Below are 16200 nucleotides of genomic sequence, written 5' to 3' on the forward strand. Positions count from 1 at the left end.
AAAGCAGAGATAACACCTATGGATTGGATTTAGGAACTAGGTTCTTGACTTCCCCCTTCATTAGAAAAGATCGATCTCCAGCAGATGTAAGAGGCTCATCACTGTGCATCAGATATGTTTCGTTGAAACTTAAAACACCCCAGAAGAACCAATGTTGTGAAGACCATGACAGATAGATGAGAAGATCGAGATTTCACCTCCATGAGAGACGATGTGGTGAAGAAAACCCTGAAACATTCCTTATTCAGCACGAAACAGAAAGAAAACAACATATATATATGAGGGAAGGACATATCTATGCCAGGAGAGGAAGAGGAAAGGCAGGAGGCTCATCGTCGTCATCCTCCCCTTATCTTGAAAAATAGCTTCCGAAATTGACAGAGTTTTGAGAGAGGGACAACTACGATTCTAGTTATTTTATATGTTGTCAGCTTATATTCATGTGATTACAAACTTAAATCATAGTTGCCTTAAACAATACCATGGTCTTTGAATTATTATTTTTTTTGATAATAAGAAAACTTGTATCAAAACAAATTAGTACAAGTTACACAAACCAGATAGCCAGATCCTCCTCCAGAAACATTATAAGAAATTAAAACTCCTATATCAAGAATAAAGAAAAGACCCAAGACAATAACGTTTGCAAGAACTTGCAGAGTAAAGAGATATAACTCCTTAAAAGTAGGCAACGACCTTGAAGCAGCAAACTTTGCATTATGATGAATTGTCTTGAAAGCTCCCCAAATAACAAAGATTGGGAGAGCATATGCTGAATTCTTGAGACATTTTCTTCACAACCTTTATTAGAGCCACCATAAGGCGAACATCGCTGCAAAAAAAAAAACATTATCATTGTTGGAACGAGAAAGGGACAAAACCATCATATCAGTGGAGGAAACCACCAAATTTGAGGAGAAAACCATTAGATATGGAAGAAAAATCAACCAAGCATCGAAAAATACTAATAGAGTTACATCTGGGGAGGAGGAGAAGTGTCGAATCCTTACTCCTCCTCTTACTGTCGAGAAAATAGAGTTTTTTGAAAGAAATTTTAGAGAGCCATATTATGATATTTAAATTTAAATACCTAAAAGTTTAGATACACTCATTAATCACAGAATAACAATTAAATATTATTAACGTGCAAAATCACCATAGGATAAAAATTCACGGGGAGATATCCAAGGCTGTCCTTATGTTATGTCTAATAACTTTGTCTCTTTTGGAAGTCCAACAAGTCTATTGTCCAATTATTTTTTCAATTGAGTGGAAGTAGGTTCGTTATCGAGGATTTTATCATCTGACTAAGATTCTTATACCGTGCAAAACACCGATTCTCCTAAAAATTCAAACTCAACCTAGAAGTAAGTTTCTTATGAGGATTGTAGGGTTTGGGTAGAAAATCTTGTTATTGCAATTGAATTGGCAATTCGATGACAACCACAAAGGTTGCAATTTGAATTTTATTTTGTTGGATAATTTTTCCAACTTATGGACTTGAGAAGATTTGAAGAGTTTGAACTTTGAATAACAATTAAGAGATTCTAGATGAATATCGTTAAAAATATATATTTTTTGAAATCGATATTCACTAACGTTATAAATAATAATTCGATGTTATAGAACCACCTAATATTTCACATTTTCTCTTCTTTTTTTTTCCCCTTTTTGAGCATGTTTATTGGGGTGGTACAGCACGGGTCCAAAACTGGTATGGAATATATTGAGTTGGATATTCATGCATTAATTCATGATTAAGATCACCATGGCAAGAAATGTTCAATTCCAATAAGAAACAAATTTGTCAACGATATTTCAAGAAAATTCTATCATTAAGACCATCTAATCTATGATTGACGACAAACACATATATGAACAAGATTGTCTTCTTCTTCTTATTCTTTTTTGGTCTCTTCCTATCTTTAATCCCTTATCTACTCCTATTTATATATAAAAAAAAAAAACATATTCCATAACTTTATGCGATTCATTTTATTGATATAATATGTGTACTATATATAATGTACATAATCCCTGTATAAGCTAGGACAATTATAAAATAAATATAATCCTCTTATTCAGCAATTGGAAGGAAAAAAAAACACATTATTTTCATAAAAATATTATGGTTATTTACATGCTACCCATAGACTCAAAACGCACAATATCTCAAGTGGTTGAAATACAATAAATTAAAAAAAAAACTATATTTTCTCGGAATCAGATTATTGAATAATATAAAAAAAAAATATTTTTCATAAGTTTTTTTATTTTATTTTCTATGTACCAAGAAAGAAGTAAAGGAGTATTTGGAATGTAGAATAGTACTCCCTCACTATACACGTCGCCTTCTCCTCTTCTTCTCCTTCATCTTCATATATGTCTCAAATCCTATCCTTGGTGTCACCCTCACCCTCTCCTGTCCTCACAATCCCACCACCATTTCTACCTTCTCTTTTGCTTCCACACATTACCAAGATGACCCAATAGCCTAACAATCTCTCCTTTCGAAGTAGCCAAATTTCCAACCCCAACCCAAATACTCTCTTCATATTTTTCATGGGTCATGTTTTATCATATTTACATTGGCCAATTTAGTGGGCATAGGGCATGCTCATGCATATAAATATATTATAAGTTATGGCGTATGAACTTTACGATCCAACCTGTACTTGTTAATGGAGCAGATTATGCAATTAATCTGGCACATAATTAATTAGGCAAAATTATTTCACACTTTTCTAAATTATGTAGGGAATCATTAAGTTCAATAACTATTATTTTACTGAGAGATTGATTAGGTGAGCTGTATCACGAGTGAAATGTAGGGGATTCAGCTTTGACCTTGACCTCACTGGGGTGTAGTGACATCCCCAACCGCCCAAGGTAATACTCCGCCAAACTTTTTTATGCATCAATGCGGTGACTTTGGCAGCAACGATGTATGTTGGATAGGTGAAAATACACTCTCAAACGCACCTCATATAGACATCCACGTTTTTAGCGGGATGGGAGGGACTTCAATTGTCCACCAAAAATCATGTTAAATCATAACTTTTTTTCAAAATGACATATTAGAGTTTAGGAGTTAGAAATTAGTATTTAGAGTTAATGATTTAAGGTTTAGAGTTTAATTTTTAATATTTAGGATTTAAGATTTATAGTTTAGAAATTTAGTATTTAGCATTTTTTTTTTCAAAATATATTATATATTATAACATTATGAACACCAAAAATACTCAATCACATATTTAACTTCATGATTTAACATACTTTTGGGATAATTGGAGCCGAAATTAGAGTTCGAAATTGGAGCCCTATCTCGTTTTTAGCATGCCTAATTTATTTTATGTTTTTTCATATTCGGTGGACTGTTGTCCTAATTGAACAAATACCAATCATGGGCGCTACCGGTCAACACGAAATCAAATCCAACGGTTCTCGATTGAAGATCTAGATCAAAATATCTTAACTGGTTTGTCGTCTTCAAAATTATATGATTTTATGAAGTAGAAGATGTTAGTGGACTAGGGATTGGGTTGGTCATACCGCGTTGTCCGGTTATGGAGTTGTCAGCAACATTAATGGATGCAACCACAAAAATATTAGAATATTAACGTTGGCATTCAATATTGATCTCTCATTCTCATCCACATTCATCAATGTCCTACTTTATTTTTTGTCTACAATGTACAAAGTCAAAAAACACACCAACATATATATAAAAATATTAGGCAAGTTGAAATTCATTAAGGGTATTATTCACAAGACCAATAATACATTAATACAACCACGTGAGCGATAGTTTAATATTTAATCTCTCTGATACAAAACCGTATAATCTTGAAATGTCATGAGTTTAAGGGTTTTCCGACTTCAAACAATACTCTTTTGATCATGTGTTGGGTTTTAACTCAACTTATCGTAACATTATGTGGAAAGTAATACGTTTTCACCTTGCATATCATGTTCGAGACTCCTATCACGTTAATATTAATAAAAATAAGTTTATAATCAAGATTTATCAAACAAAAGTAATACTAATAGTTGAGTACAATTTGGCCTCAGTCTCTAGTGGGAGAAACTGGTTTCATTTTGTAATTTCTCATAAATATTAAATAGTACAGCTGAAGGCTAAATTTTATTACCAAAAATATATGTAGAGTTCAAATAATTGATGATCTATAACTAGTAACCACACATAATTATTTTAACAAAAGTATGAGACGCCTTGAAGTGACTATTCCCTTAAATCCATAACACAAGTCCCTATCTTTTTTATGACAAGAAATCATAGACATTTAATTTTATCCGATAAAATTTTAAGTATTTTGATTGTTCTAATTCTCTCCAAATACCTTAACCCATGAAGGGTTGATTGGTTTGGTAGAGTTTGTATTTTGGGAAAATAAACTAATTTATAAGCGGTCAAAAAACTTATAAAGTCGATTGAATTTGTATTCTGAAAGGATAAGAGAAGAAATCTGTGCGCTAGTGTAATTTTGAAACAGACTTCCTAGCGTAATCGCTAGCTAGCGTATTTAATTATTAAACAAAAAGGGTAGAATTTAGATCTTAAAACTAGGATTACGTATTTACAAAGACACCCATAATTGTGTACAAAGAAAAAAAAATCACTCTCAAAATTGGTCCAACAGTAGGCCTTAAAAGCAAGGACCCTGCAAGGCAGATGAAAGTCTACAGGTAAGCCTTGGCTCTCTCTCCCTCTCTTTCTGAAAAAAAGAGAGCGCAAGTTGACTGTCTACCACTATCTGCTTGTGGGTATCAATGGAATATCAAGAACCCAAGCTGATGGACCCGGAGGATGAAGAAGAGGAGGAGGAAGTTGGTCTGCAAGGGCGGCGGACTGGGCATCGGAGTAGTAACAACGGCTGCACTGCTGTTGATGCTCTCATTTCTGATAATGGACATGGTAATGGTAATGGCAGTGTCTCAGAGCATGTCATTGAAACCAAATTCGATTCTTCTATCAAAAGAGGAGGAGAAGTACAAGTAGAAGACAAAAGCGTTTACTTTGATCAAATTCTAGGTACTTTTATTCCACCCATACTTGGCTACTGTTTCTTATCCGTTTGAAAAGTCACTTCTTGGTTGAGGCCTCCAATTTTGCAACAGTGCTCTACTTCAGTCACTATTCTCTAGAGGTCCTGTTTTTCTTCTTGTTGTGCTTCTTGTAATATATGGTTTGTTTGCTGAACTTATATGCCTGAATCTGTCTTTTCCTTCAAGCAATTTTTACAATTTACCTTAATCTTGCTTTCATGGGGTCTACAAAGTTGGCTTTTCAGTGGTCTTGTAGTTTTGAAGGGTGAGACAGAGTGATGAAGAGTGTTGGGACATTTTAACAAACACCTGTTGTGCCTTGCTGATTCCGCCAGGTTTTAGGACCTGAACATAATTAAAGCTGAACCCAAATAGCCATAAGCTCCACAAGCCATCAAGTTTGATCACAACACTTTTTCAGCTGATGTAATTCACAGAGGGATTAAACCAAACACTGAAATTGCAGAACTGGGCCTGTTCAATTTGGGGCTGATCTTCCCTTTAGAACTTAAGTTGGCTTGGGCTTTCCTTGATTTATTTTTTTACAGCTGGGCCTTCTGGCTGCAGCACAGAGTCTTGCGAGACCATACACTGATATATAATTGGCTATTCTGGCGACTATTATTTTGGTTCACCATTCCACAATCCGCATAGAAAGCTTATGTCTTTTTAATTCTCTTTCCAGCTAAGTGTATTTCTGGTGTCCTTCCTTTGTTGTTACATATATGTTATCTGTGAAAGTAAATATTCTGACTTTTTTACTCTACAATAGAACGCCTTTATTTGTTGAGTAGATTGGCATTCCTTAAAAGTATTCCCACACATTAGTGCGTGATGTTTTGAGTAATTGAAACAAGTCATTAGGCATATTACTCTACTCTCAACTATGTTGAAATTTTAGAGTGAATTCTTGATGTTATTGGAACTATAAATCCTGCAATAATTCACTCTATCTTGTACTAGATGGATCTCTACTAGCTTATACCTTGTTTAGTGTGATAATGCTCACAGCTGTGAGCTACTGAGCTATAATGGATGCCATCAAGCTTTAAGCAACAAAAATGTTGCTAGTTATTATTGGTAGTGACCACAAATTGGTAGTTTGTAACTCATCATACTGATTGGCGGCTTGGGTCTGATAAATTTCTCGCACAGTGCTTCTTGGTTCATGCAGTTATTATGCATGTTTACTAAAGTTCACTTGGGAAACAATCTTTGTTTAGAAAATAGAAACCATAGTTGTATGGTCCTGTTTATAGACCACTTAGACCTATAAGGTTATTTTCTTTGTTTTTTCATCCTTTTACTTGTCATAGGAGTTCTTTTAGGTATTGATGGTGTTTTGTAAATATTTCATTACTTTTCCTTGTCTGTGACTGAAGGAATATGGAAATGTCACCACTGCGAGTGGACCTACGGTGGTCAATGTCCTTGGACTGTTCATGGTCAGACTCTTAAAGAACACTCGCACACGCCGATGAATATCAAAAATTTAAACCAACAGGGACCAATTGTTATTTTTGAAACAAAAGGTCAGTAGATACTGAGATTTCTTGATGGACTAGTAGCAGTTTACTCATGGTGATTGTGCAATGTGCACTATCCTGTTAAGTAGGAAAGTTGACTATAGGATTCATGCTAGTCCAGGTGAACAAGAAGTAACCATAATAGTAACTGAAAAGGCTTTCTCTTGCAACGATGCCTTTGCTTACATAAAGCTTTGCAGCTGAATTACCTAACCAATTGTGAACGCTAACCTTCAGTTTGAATATTAATGAGTATGGGATCGACATGAACTTTCGTCCCTTGCATCTTTTTAGTAAATTTATCATATTGCTTAGTTTTTTTTTTTACTATACTTGACCATTGAGGTTCTCATTGTTACAAGTAGTTGCAGATTGTCAAGTGTATCAATTATGGGATGATCACTGAAAATTCTGTATCTATTCCATCTTAGCAAGTTCGAAAAGTAACTCATTCTATATTACTATTCAGATGAATATGCAAAATAGAATTATTATTGTGCTATATGGTGTGTGAATGAAATGTTTATATGCTGCATGATTGCAGGACCCAAATCCACGGATGGAGTTCCTAGTACAGAATTTACGGATGTTAAGCATTCTGCTTTTAGGAAAAACACCAATGATGGGACTGCAGATGACTTCGAGATTCAAGAAAATCGTACCAAAGAAACTAACCATCAAAATGGGCAAAACTTGGCGGTTGATATTCTCTCTGGTCCTAGTCCATCACCTATAGTAGAACAATTTAAAGAACGAGATATAGGTTTTACGCCTCTCATCAGCGAAACTGGAGTGGTGGCTGATGTTGACTTTACTGAGGAAATTGACCAGGAAGGGGATGATTACGACATTGAAAGGGTAATTGAAAAGCAGAATACTCATGATCTTTACTGCCCTAATTGTCATTCTTGCATTACCAGAAAGGTTATTCTTCGTCGAAGAAAACTGAAAATTCGAGGTCGTAAACCAAAACGTGATGCAACTCAGACGATATTTCATTCTGAGTTGGGAGCTAATACCGCACCTCCAGTTGACGATCAAGAGCATGGTATAATTGACATTTCGTCAAATGGTGGTACAGTACCGGCAGCATCTGATAACGATCATGTTCAGCAACGCGATATATTCAGATGCTTATCTTGCTTTAGCATTTTCATTCCAACAGGTATTACACTTCCCCTGTCCATAGGAATAAAAATTTGTCGAAAGCTTGAAATCACGTCTATACATGCTTGCAAGTTGGCTCTAGTCTACCACTAAATTTATCATTCTAGCCGTCATTATGTATGTATATGGTGTAGCATTTTGTTCTTTACTTGGGCATTTCTTGAATGGCGTACGTTATCATGGGTGTTAGTTATAATGGACGAAGCACAAATGATATTTGAACTTGGCAGGAAATGGTTTCAAACTGTTTCGATGTTTTGGAAACAACAATGAGACTGAAAATGTAACAGAGCAGCAAAAGGCACCTTCCGCCAGCACAAATTGGTTCTACTCTATCTTTGCTTCGGGTAAGGGGTCCTCAGCAATATTTTACATACTATTCCCGTGCAATGTTTCAAGACGTTTAACATTTATGATGATAGGTTCTACACGAATGGTTTATTTCCTCTTTAGACTATTAGGTAACTGTTTTGGGTGTTGCATAATTTTACTACTGTCACTGAGATTCTAGATAGGTCACTGCTTATGCCTGTTATAGCCTTGTTTTTATTTTCTACAGTTTTCCCCTCTTTCTGCTAAAGAACTCTTTGTTTCTACACACTTTATCTCATTTTGTTCTATTTCAATTGGCATGACAGTTTAAGTAGATTTATTATTCCAAAGGTAGTATATACTCCTTCTATATGGTTGTTTACTTGTTTTGAAATGAATTTATGGCCATTTCCTTAAAAAACTTTTTATGATAATGATAACTATGTTGAGATATTTGGAATTGTAAATATTCTTGTGTATTTTTTGTATGACTATACTATATTTCTTTAGTATGTTATCTCCTGAGAAAGGGATTCCACATCTCATGTCAAATGAAGTGATTCATTCACACACACAGAGAGAAAGACACCTGCACTACATATATGATGTAATAATTCAGATTTAGGAATTTTAGCTTATTGTGCTAATGCAGGTAAGGATCCAGTAAACATCACTCAAATAGATATAACTACTGAATGTAACTCATCATTGCTGCCCTCTCATGGAAACGATTTTCCAGTATCTCTAATCTCTGATGGAAATTTGGTTAACAAAGGAGAGGTAGCAGAAGAGGTCCCTAATAAACCTCCGGACGACAGACAAGCTTTTCTCAGTTCTTCAGCAGTGCAATCTGTTCAGTGTGAGAAAACACCAACAGAAATAGGCCAGGAGCAGGAAGCCAATTCGGCAAAAGGGAAGGAAATTTTTGCTAGTCAAAATGCTGTTGCAGCATCAGGTATGAGAAAGAGTTTCAAGCATAGTTTTAGATATAGATTCTCACTGCATTGTATCTTCTGACAGAGCCACACATGTCCCCTTTTCTTTATCATTTAGTCTTTTTTTTCATGGCAAGAATATTTCTATAGTAGGATTTTAATTCTTCCCTGGTAAATTCATCTTCTAGCTGTCTTTCGACAACAAGACCATGGGCTGATTTTAAGCCTTTATTTGAAAATTTACTTCTCCTTGCACAAGTATGCGGTCTGTCTATGCTTGCAGCTCCAGCATCTGGGTATTACTTTGAACTGCTTTTATAAGTTTTTGCTCATAAGTCATAATGTTTTTTCATTGTTGGGACTGGAGTTTGAAGTAACCTCTCTCTTTTTTCTAATCCCGTCTTCCTTGCATGGATCATTTTTCTTACAAGGATCAGACAAGATATTCAGTAGTTAAGATCTGTTGGATTAGAAACCTTTCATTATCAGCTTGACACAATCATACATAATAATATATATATTGTATATAGTTGGTGCAGGGACTGCTACGGTGAAGGTTTCTGTATCAAATACTACTCAACAGCTGTACCCACGGAGCATTACAGATAATATGCGACCCCAGAAAGAAAAAGGTCAGTTGCCAACATCTTGCTTTCACGGGCGAAAACTCTTGGGGATGCCTTGTTCAAAGTGGAACAAGGTTGAGTCCCGAATTCTTCGTGGGTCTTTAGTTTTACAAAATGATTAACACTGAAAAAGCCTTCCTATTGGTTTCTTAGGTATCTAATAGTTTATATGGTGTTCCGTGAGAGGACAGATATGGGAGCCTTTACAACTTAGGATTTTGTGGGATGTGGGAATATGGTGGCTCTTTTGATATTTTTGAAAAGATAGAGGGGCAGTAGGGACTGGTTTTGGGGGTGGGGGGATCTTGCAAAATTCACCAGGCCGCAGAAAAGTTTCTGGATTATCTATGCTTTCCTTTGATGATGAAAAAAATAAAAATCAGAGAAGAAGTCACCACCAAATGAGTGTGTGAATGTCATCATATCTATATATAGGGTATATTTTGTGAATATTGCCCTTGCTGTACATAACTTGATAAGTGATAACAGAACCTCTTCTCAGCTTGTTGAAAGTTAACCATTAGTTCTTTATCAACCATAACAAACTTTTATTCTTGTGACACATGAGATGTAGCCTCTCTATGAGTCTCTGTAGCTATTCGTTGGTCTGATCATAACATGATGCAGGGGAAAGCGTCATATTGGATGTTGAAACTGGGCCGAGCCAACCAGAAGCATCTCTGACAACAATTGTTTCAGTAGAATCTGAGATTTTGCCACAAATTGCGACTCAGGTATACACTAGTAAACAAGGAGTTGTTAAAAGTAGAAATGGCCGCCAGTGGGAAATTTTGAAGAGCATTGTATATGGTGGTCTTGTTGAATCTATCACCAGCCTAGTAGTTGTGTCATCTGCAGCTGCGGCTAGTTCTGCTACATGTAAGTTGCATTCTGCAATTAATCTTCTGCAGTACTGAATAGGAGTACAAATTTTCTTTCTACACCTGTATATACTACTAGTAAAGCTACAAGTCTACAACTACATTTTTAAAAATTTATTAGCTGTCCTTCCATCTGACTTGTGTAAATGGTTAATTTTTGAATAACATCTTGTGGAACTTGCATTGCAGTGAACATTCTAGTTCTTGGATTGGCAAATTTGATTGGTGGACTTCCCATAATTTTCCATAATGTCGGTAACATTCCTTGCCAAATCTAAGTAATGAACCTTTTTTTTCGCATTAGAGTTACTGTTCTCTCTGTTCATGAGTTTCCGCTCTTTTTATTTTTAACGAACATATTTTGACGTACACCAAGATTCTCTGCTGATGACTCTCTAGTCTTTATTTGTTTACCATACAACATAAAATAAGATGCGTTGATTCCCTTTAGTGCGGTTGGTGCAATTACTAAATTGTATGGCTCCACACAACTATGTCACCACAAAGACGACTCTCTAGTTTTTCTCCATTGGAGCATCTTAAACTATAAGCTGAAAAAAAAATCGTCAAAACTTCCTGTTTTCCACTGGGATCACTACACTCACTGAATGTGTTCATATAATCATCATCACAGTTGTTACCAGTAATTTTTGGCCTTAATTTTGAATGACGCTCGAAACCTTGATAGGTTTATGGACTACAGATACATTTGTTTTACTTCTGTACATTTTGTTCCATTCTCTTACTACGAAATTTACAATGCAATTCTACAGCTCAGGGAATTGAAAAAGGAGCCTCCTAGAGAAGCCTCGGGTGAAAGAAATGAGCAAGAAGACCGTTACCAGGAACTTCTTGGGCGGAGAGAGAATTTTGCACTTCATGCGACTCTGGCAATTTTATCATTCATCATCTTTGGCCTACTGCCTCCTGTCATATATGGCTTCTCATTTGGCAAGAGTGACAACAGAGACTACAAGCTTGCAGCAGTTGGGGTTGCTGGTCTCGTGTGCATTGCTTTACTTGCCATAGCGAAGGTTTATGTCCAAAAACCTCCTAAATCTTACATCAAAACCGTAACCTACTATCTAAGCATAGGGATTGCATCGTCTGGTGCTGCTTATTTAGCCGGTGAACTAATCGGTAAAGTGCTGGAGAAGCTTGAGCCAAGTGCAGCTGTACTGGATGCGCCTTTAGTGAAGATGAGACCAACAGAGTTACCATTGGCATCCTACTAAGTATCAAGAGCAGCTTAATAAAGAGACCACCGATGGATAAACTGGAACACACACCTGTCTTGCATGAAATGCGAGTATGTTTTTCCTTTAATTTATTCAGAGTTTTTATTTATTTGTCCTCTATTTATAATCCTCGTATAAGAGAACACTTTTAAGAGAAAATTTTATTAGTCACTAATTAATGAGATTAATGGTGCAAGTGAAATCAGGGCCATCTTCAATCCATAAACCCGAGCTTCCATATTTTACAGCCTCCTTGACCAAACAATGAGCAGCAGCATTAACATCTCAACGCACGTGAGAGAAAAGGTGTAGGGTAAAACTATTTAGGCGTCTCTGTATTTCCTTAGTTATCACACTCCACCCAGTGAGATATTCTTCATCAGCCTTCGACTCTTGAATAACCGTTAAGGAGTCACCTTCCAGTATAATGTTCCTAAAGCCCAAATCAATGGCAAAATCAACTGCATTTAACGCGGCCTCCGCCACCGCCATTGTTGGATTCAAAACCACATTCTTGTATGAAAACTTTGCTGCCATGACTTTGTGTTTATATTAATTTCTTATATATATATATATATATATATATATATATATATATATTTCTGTATGCGTGTTGTTGCCGTATTCTGTAAATTTTGAAATTTTCCTGTCCGTGTATCTATGTCGATTCGTGTCCGTATTGCGCTTCCTAGATGGCAATTCTAACTAAATGGTTCATGTTAAGCATAGTTCCACTAAATCCCCACTATATATGATTTAATGGGTTTTAGTTAAGCATGGCCTAATATGGCTCATATAATCACAGTTAGGCCCAATCTCTGGCCCATGACTTTCATATTTTGGCAGTAGTATTTACTATTTACAATGTTATTTATATATTTTGAGTGTGAACATGAACACACGCCCGGATTCGGTTGCTTCATATTGTTTATTAACTAACATTACAAAACTAAATCAACATTGTATGAAAAGAATCCAATCTTCATATGCTACTACGTTGCCTTCAACTAATCAAAGAACAATCCCATCTAGGCCCCACAATTTACTTTTGTTTATTTATGAAATTTTAACCATGTTAAATATGATCATTCCCTAATTTCTATATATATATATATATAAAACTAGGAACGACACTATACAAAATTTTCCTTTGGACATCCGAGATGAGTCTAAACTCGGGCCTGATAATATGAGCCTAAACCCAGGCCATTAGGCTTGCGCACATAGAAGTTTCTCACCTGCAATAGGGTGCGTGACCACATGGATGTGAACTTAGAATTTTCCAAGTGCACACATGTGTGGAAGATGGGTAGTATGTTGGATCCAGGTTGCTTGGTTAAAATGGGTTAAAGAATAAATTCAAATCTGGTCCATTCCCGTGATCCAACGGCCGAAATGCGTAACCCGTAAATTAAAATAAATACATGTTTGCGTATAAGAGCCCTGATGTGTGTGTCTATATATATATATATATAACTTACGGATAACAAACAGTTATATATAAAAAAATTTATATATATAAGTACTTTTATAGAAGGCGTATATATGAAATTGATACTATTATTATTTTTTGTTGTGAATACGCTGATGCTTCAAGTATATACTATGAAGCACCTTGGTTGGTATTCAACGTTTACATAACCGGCATGAAACTTCACGCCGCAGTTGACCAATATTATTTCCTTTCATCTTTCTATAAATACTATTTCCAAGGCAAAGTCCCTCCACAAGACACAAAAGTGTACACCTAAAACTACAACCCCAACTCTAAATACATAATCATCATCAATGGCTTCCCTCCAATTCCAAAGCTCCAACTATGAATCCCAAAGTCCAGCTGATGAGCTCCTTATAGCCCGCATCACCGAACTCCATGCCGCCATATCCAAGCTTGAGTCTCTTAGGCCTTCAAAGCAAGTCAATATCCTCTTCACTCACCTTGTCAAATTATGTACCTTTCCTTCCAACATAGACACCACAAACTTACCTCAAGAGGTTCAACAAATGCGCCAGAGTCTCATCAATTTGTGCGGGCGCGCTGAAGGCCTATTGGAGCTTGAATTCGCGACCTTCTTGTCCAAAATCCCTGAACCACTCAATAATCTCAATCTTTTCCCCTACTACGGGAACTATGTCAAGCTAGCCAATCTAGAGCACAAAATCTTAGCTGAAAATGGTGTGGTGAACCCCAAAAGGGTCGCCTTCATCGGTTCTGGTCCAATGCCTCTCACTACTTACATATTGGCAATGCACCATATGAAGTTCACCCAGTTTTATAACTTCGACATCGATGAGACAGCGAACGATGTGGCTCGACTAATTGTTGCATCGAATGTTGAGCTGGAGAAGAGAGTGAAGTTTGAAACATGCGATGTAATGGATGCTAAGGAGAAGCTAGAGGAGTACGATTGCATATTCTTGGCAGCTTTGGTTGGGATGTGCAAAGAAGAGAAATTGAAGATTATTGGACATCTAAACAAATATATGAAGGAAGGAGGGATTTTGCTTGTGAGGAGTGCTAAGGGAGCAAGAGCATTCTTGTATCCGGTCGTCGAAGAGAATGACTTGTTTGGCTTTGAAGTTCTATCATTCTTTCACCCTAACAATGATGTTATCAACTCTGTTGTTCTGGTGCGCAAGCCTTATAACTGCATGGCTGCTTGAAGCTAAGATCTTAAAGGGTTTCATTTCCTTTTATATGAGTTTGACAATAATTGGAGAACTAAGTCTAGTTGTAGTTCTCTTGTCTGTTGTGAGTCTTATGTTTTATTATGGAATTTCAAGAGTTTTAATGCTAAGATATTCTGTCTCAATAGAGTTTCTAATTGAAATTTATTGAAGAATAGTAATGGCAGAAGCAGCTGTGACTAAAATGACATGAAAATGCAGAAGCAGCTGCGAAGCCGAAAAATTTAAGTACACAGCATGACAACCGCAATCTAAACAAAAACCAGGCAGATTGTGAGCAGAGAAGAATCAGATGCACAGACAAAGCAGTCTTTGGGAATTCAAATATACTGAAATGATACCAAAAGAACATTAACATCCTAAAAAATGTATAGAAATGCAAGTGATTTTGTTATTGACAGACAAAAAGATTGCTCCCTAGCTAAGCTTCATATGCGCATTCAAAGGATCACCTGCATAGCTCTTCTTATCCATCTGTCGAACTCTTCATCCCATCTTCATCATTAACGTTCTGAGTACCAAATACAGGACCCCATATCGTCTCAACCAATTGGATTGCCTTCTGATCTTCTTCTTTTAAGTCAGTAATCTTTTCTCCCTGGGTCCCAGTACCAATGTATTTCCTCCTCAGCGTAAGAATCACCTTCTCCAATTCACTTCTGGGAACTTCAACTTTAAGCCAATTCTTGATGAGATTATCAATTGGAGGCAAGTCATCCACCGGCAGCCTTGCTGTTGGGATCTTTGGGAGGTGCTCAATGATTTTCTTCAAGAATGTAATCTGATCCTTTACATCATTTGTTAACCTTTCAAGAAATCTGACAGGGATGTTGTCCTCCTCAGCAATTCTCATACCATCAGTTACCCATATTTTCTTGACCAATTCACAGACCTTTTGCTCTACGGGTTCCAAAATATCAATGGCTGAATCAGGAATCTCGTCCAGGTATGTCCTCTGAAATTCATCAATCAGATTTTCAAACGTCTGTTTAGGAACTGTAATCCAGTTCTTGATGAAATCTTCAATGGCGACTTGACTCTCAAATGGGTATATCAGGTACTCGGACCTATATTCAATCAGGGCGTTCAAGAATTCAATCGCAATATGAACTGAGCCTTTCGACTCATGACAAGTGAGACAACCCAGTTCAGTAGTCGTTGGGGCAGTGCCTTCTTGTTCTTGGCCAACCATATTCAAGGAGGATTCACTCTCTGATGGTTGAAGCGGAGAATCAGAGTTTGGGGGTTGTTTTTCTTCAAGAACTTTTCGCCCTATCCAACTAAGTTGGTAATTCTTTTTTTGTGCTCTGTTTCCATGGACTGGGAATGGAGGTCGTCCCCTTCCTGCCATTTGCACTCAAACCAGGGGGAGAGAGAGAGAGAGAGAGAGAGAGAGAACCTGAGAGAGAGTGAGAGTAGGTTTTTTGAGAGTTTCAGATCGGTTTGGAAGAAATGGAGAAGATATGTAGACAGAGGAGGGAATTTCAGTTAAAATTGCAACTACATGGCAGTTGGCAGTTATATGGCACGCGCTCTGTTTTGTGAATATTGCCCCTTATGTCCTACATGGGCTATAGATATGGGCCTACCAGTCCAACTACAACTACTGATGTATGCCCTTCGTTTCCTCATTCCTCCTTGAGTCCTTGTTCACTGATGAGTATCCCACATCGAAAAAATAGGGCTACAAACTCTAGTTTATAAGGATCCAAGACACCCTCACCTGGTAAGCCGGTTTTCTGGATTGTATTTCTACCTTG

General features: G+C 36.7%; 2 protein-coding genes across 4 annotated transcripts; both read left to right on the forward strand.

The window, feature by feature from the left end:
• Positions 1-4611: 4611 nt before the first annotated feature.
• Positions 4612-11954, forward strand: LOC120005517 (membrane protein of ER body-like protein). 3 transcript variants are annotated; one of them, XM_038855183.1, is made up of 9 exons: positions 4612-5053; positions 6450-6599; positions 7138-7758; positions 7991-8107; positions 8725-9027; positions 9547-9639; positions 10261-10512; positions 10704-10765; positions 11288-11954. In XM_038855183.1, the coding sequence occupies exons 1-9, from the start codon at positions 4792-4794 to the stop codon at positions 11747-11749; spliced, it is 2322 nt and encodes a 773-aa protein (XP_038711111.1). In that variant the 5' UTR covers positions 4612-4791; the 3' UTR covers positions 11750-11954. The 3 variants fall into 3 exon arrangements, with proteins under 3 accessions (XP_038711111.1, XP_038711110.1, XP_038711112.1); XM_038855182.1 differs by having other exon boundaries at positions 4613-5053; positions 9538-9639; XM_038855184.1 differs by lacking the exon at positions 6450-6599 and having other exon boundaries at positions 4618-5053; positions 9538-9639.
• A 1315-nt stretch (positions 11955-13269) lies between these two features.
• On the forward strand, positions 13270-14550 carry LOC120006679 (nicotianamine synthase-like). The gene has a single exon (XM_038856812.1). The coding sequence runs from the start codon at positions 13541-13543 to the stop codon at positions 14414-14416; it is 876 nt and encodes a 291-aa protein (XP_038712740.1). The 5' UTR covers positions 13270-13540; the 3' UTR covers positions 14417-14550.
• Positions 14551-16200: the final 1650 nt, after the last annotated feature.

This window comes from Tripterygium wilfordii, chromosome 9 (genome assembly GCF_013401445.1).
Source record: "Tripterygium wilfordii isolate XIE 37 chromosome 9, ASM1340144v1, whole genome shotgun sequence".
Lineage (NCBI taxonomy): Eukaryota > Viridiplantae > Streptophyta > Magnoliopsida > Celastrales > Celastraceae > Tripterygium > Tripterygium wilfordii.

Coding starts and splice junctions, on each gene's coding strand:
- LOC120005517 (XM_038855182.1), top strand. CDS start 4,792: ATGGAATATCAAGAACCCAAGCTGATGGACCCGGAGGATGAAGAAGAG. Junction 8,108..8,724: donor CTACTCTATCTTTGCTTCGG/GTAAGGGGTCCT, acceptor GTGCTAATGCAG/GTAAGGATCCAGTAAACATC. Junction 10,513..10,703: donor TGCGGCTAGTTCTGCTACAT/GTAAGTTGCATT, acceptor CTTGCATTGCAG/TGAACATTCTAGTTCTTGGA.
- LOC120006679 (XM_038856812.1), top strand. CDS start 13,541: ATGGCTTCCCTCCAATTCCAAAGCTCCAACTATGAATCCCAAAGTCCA.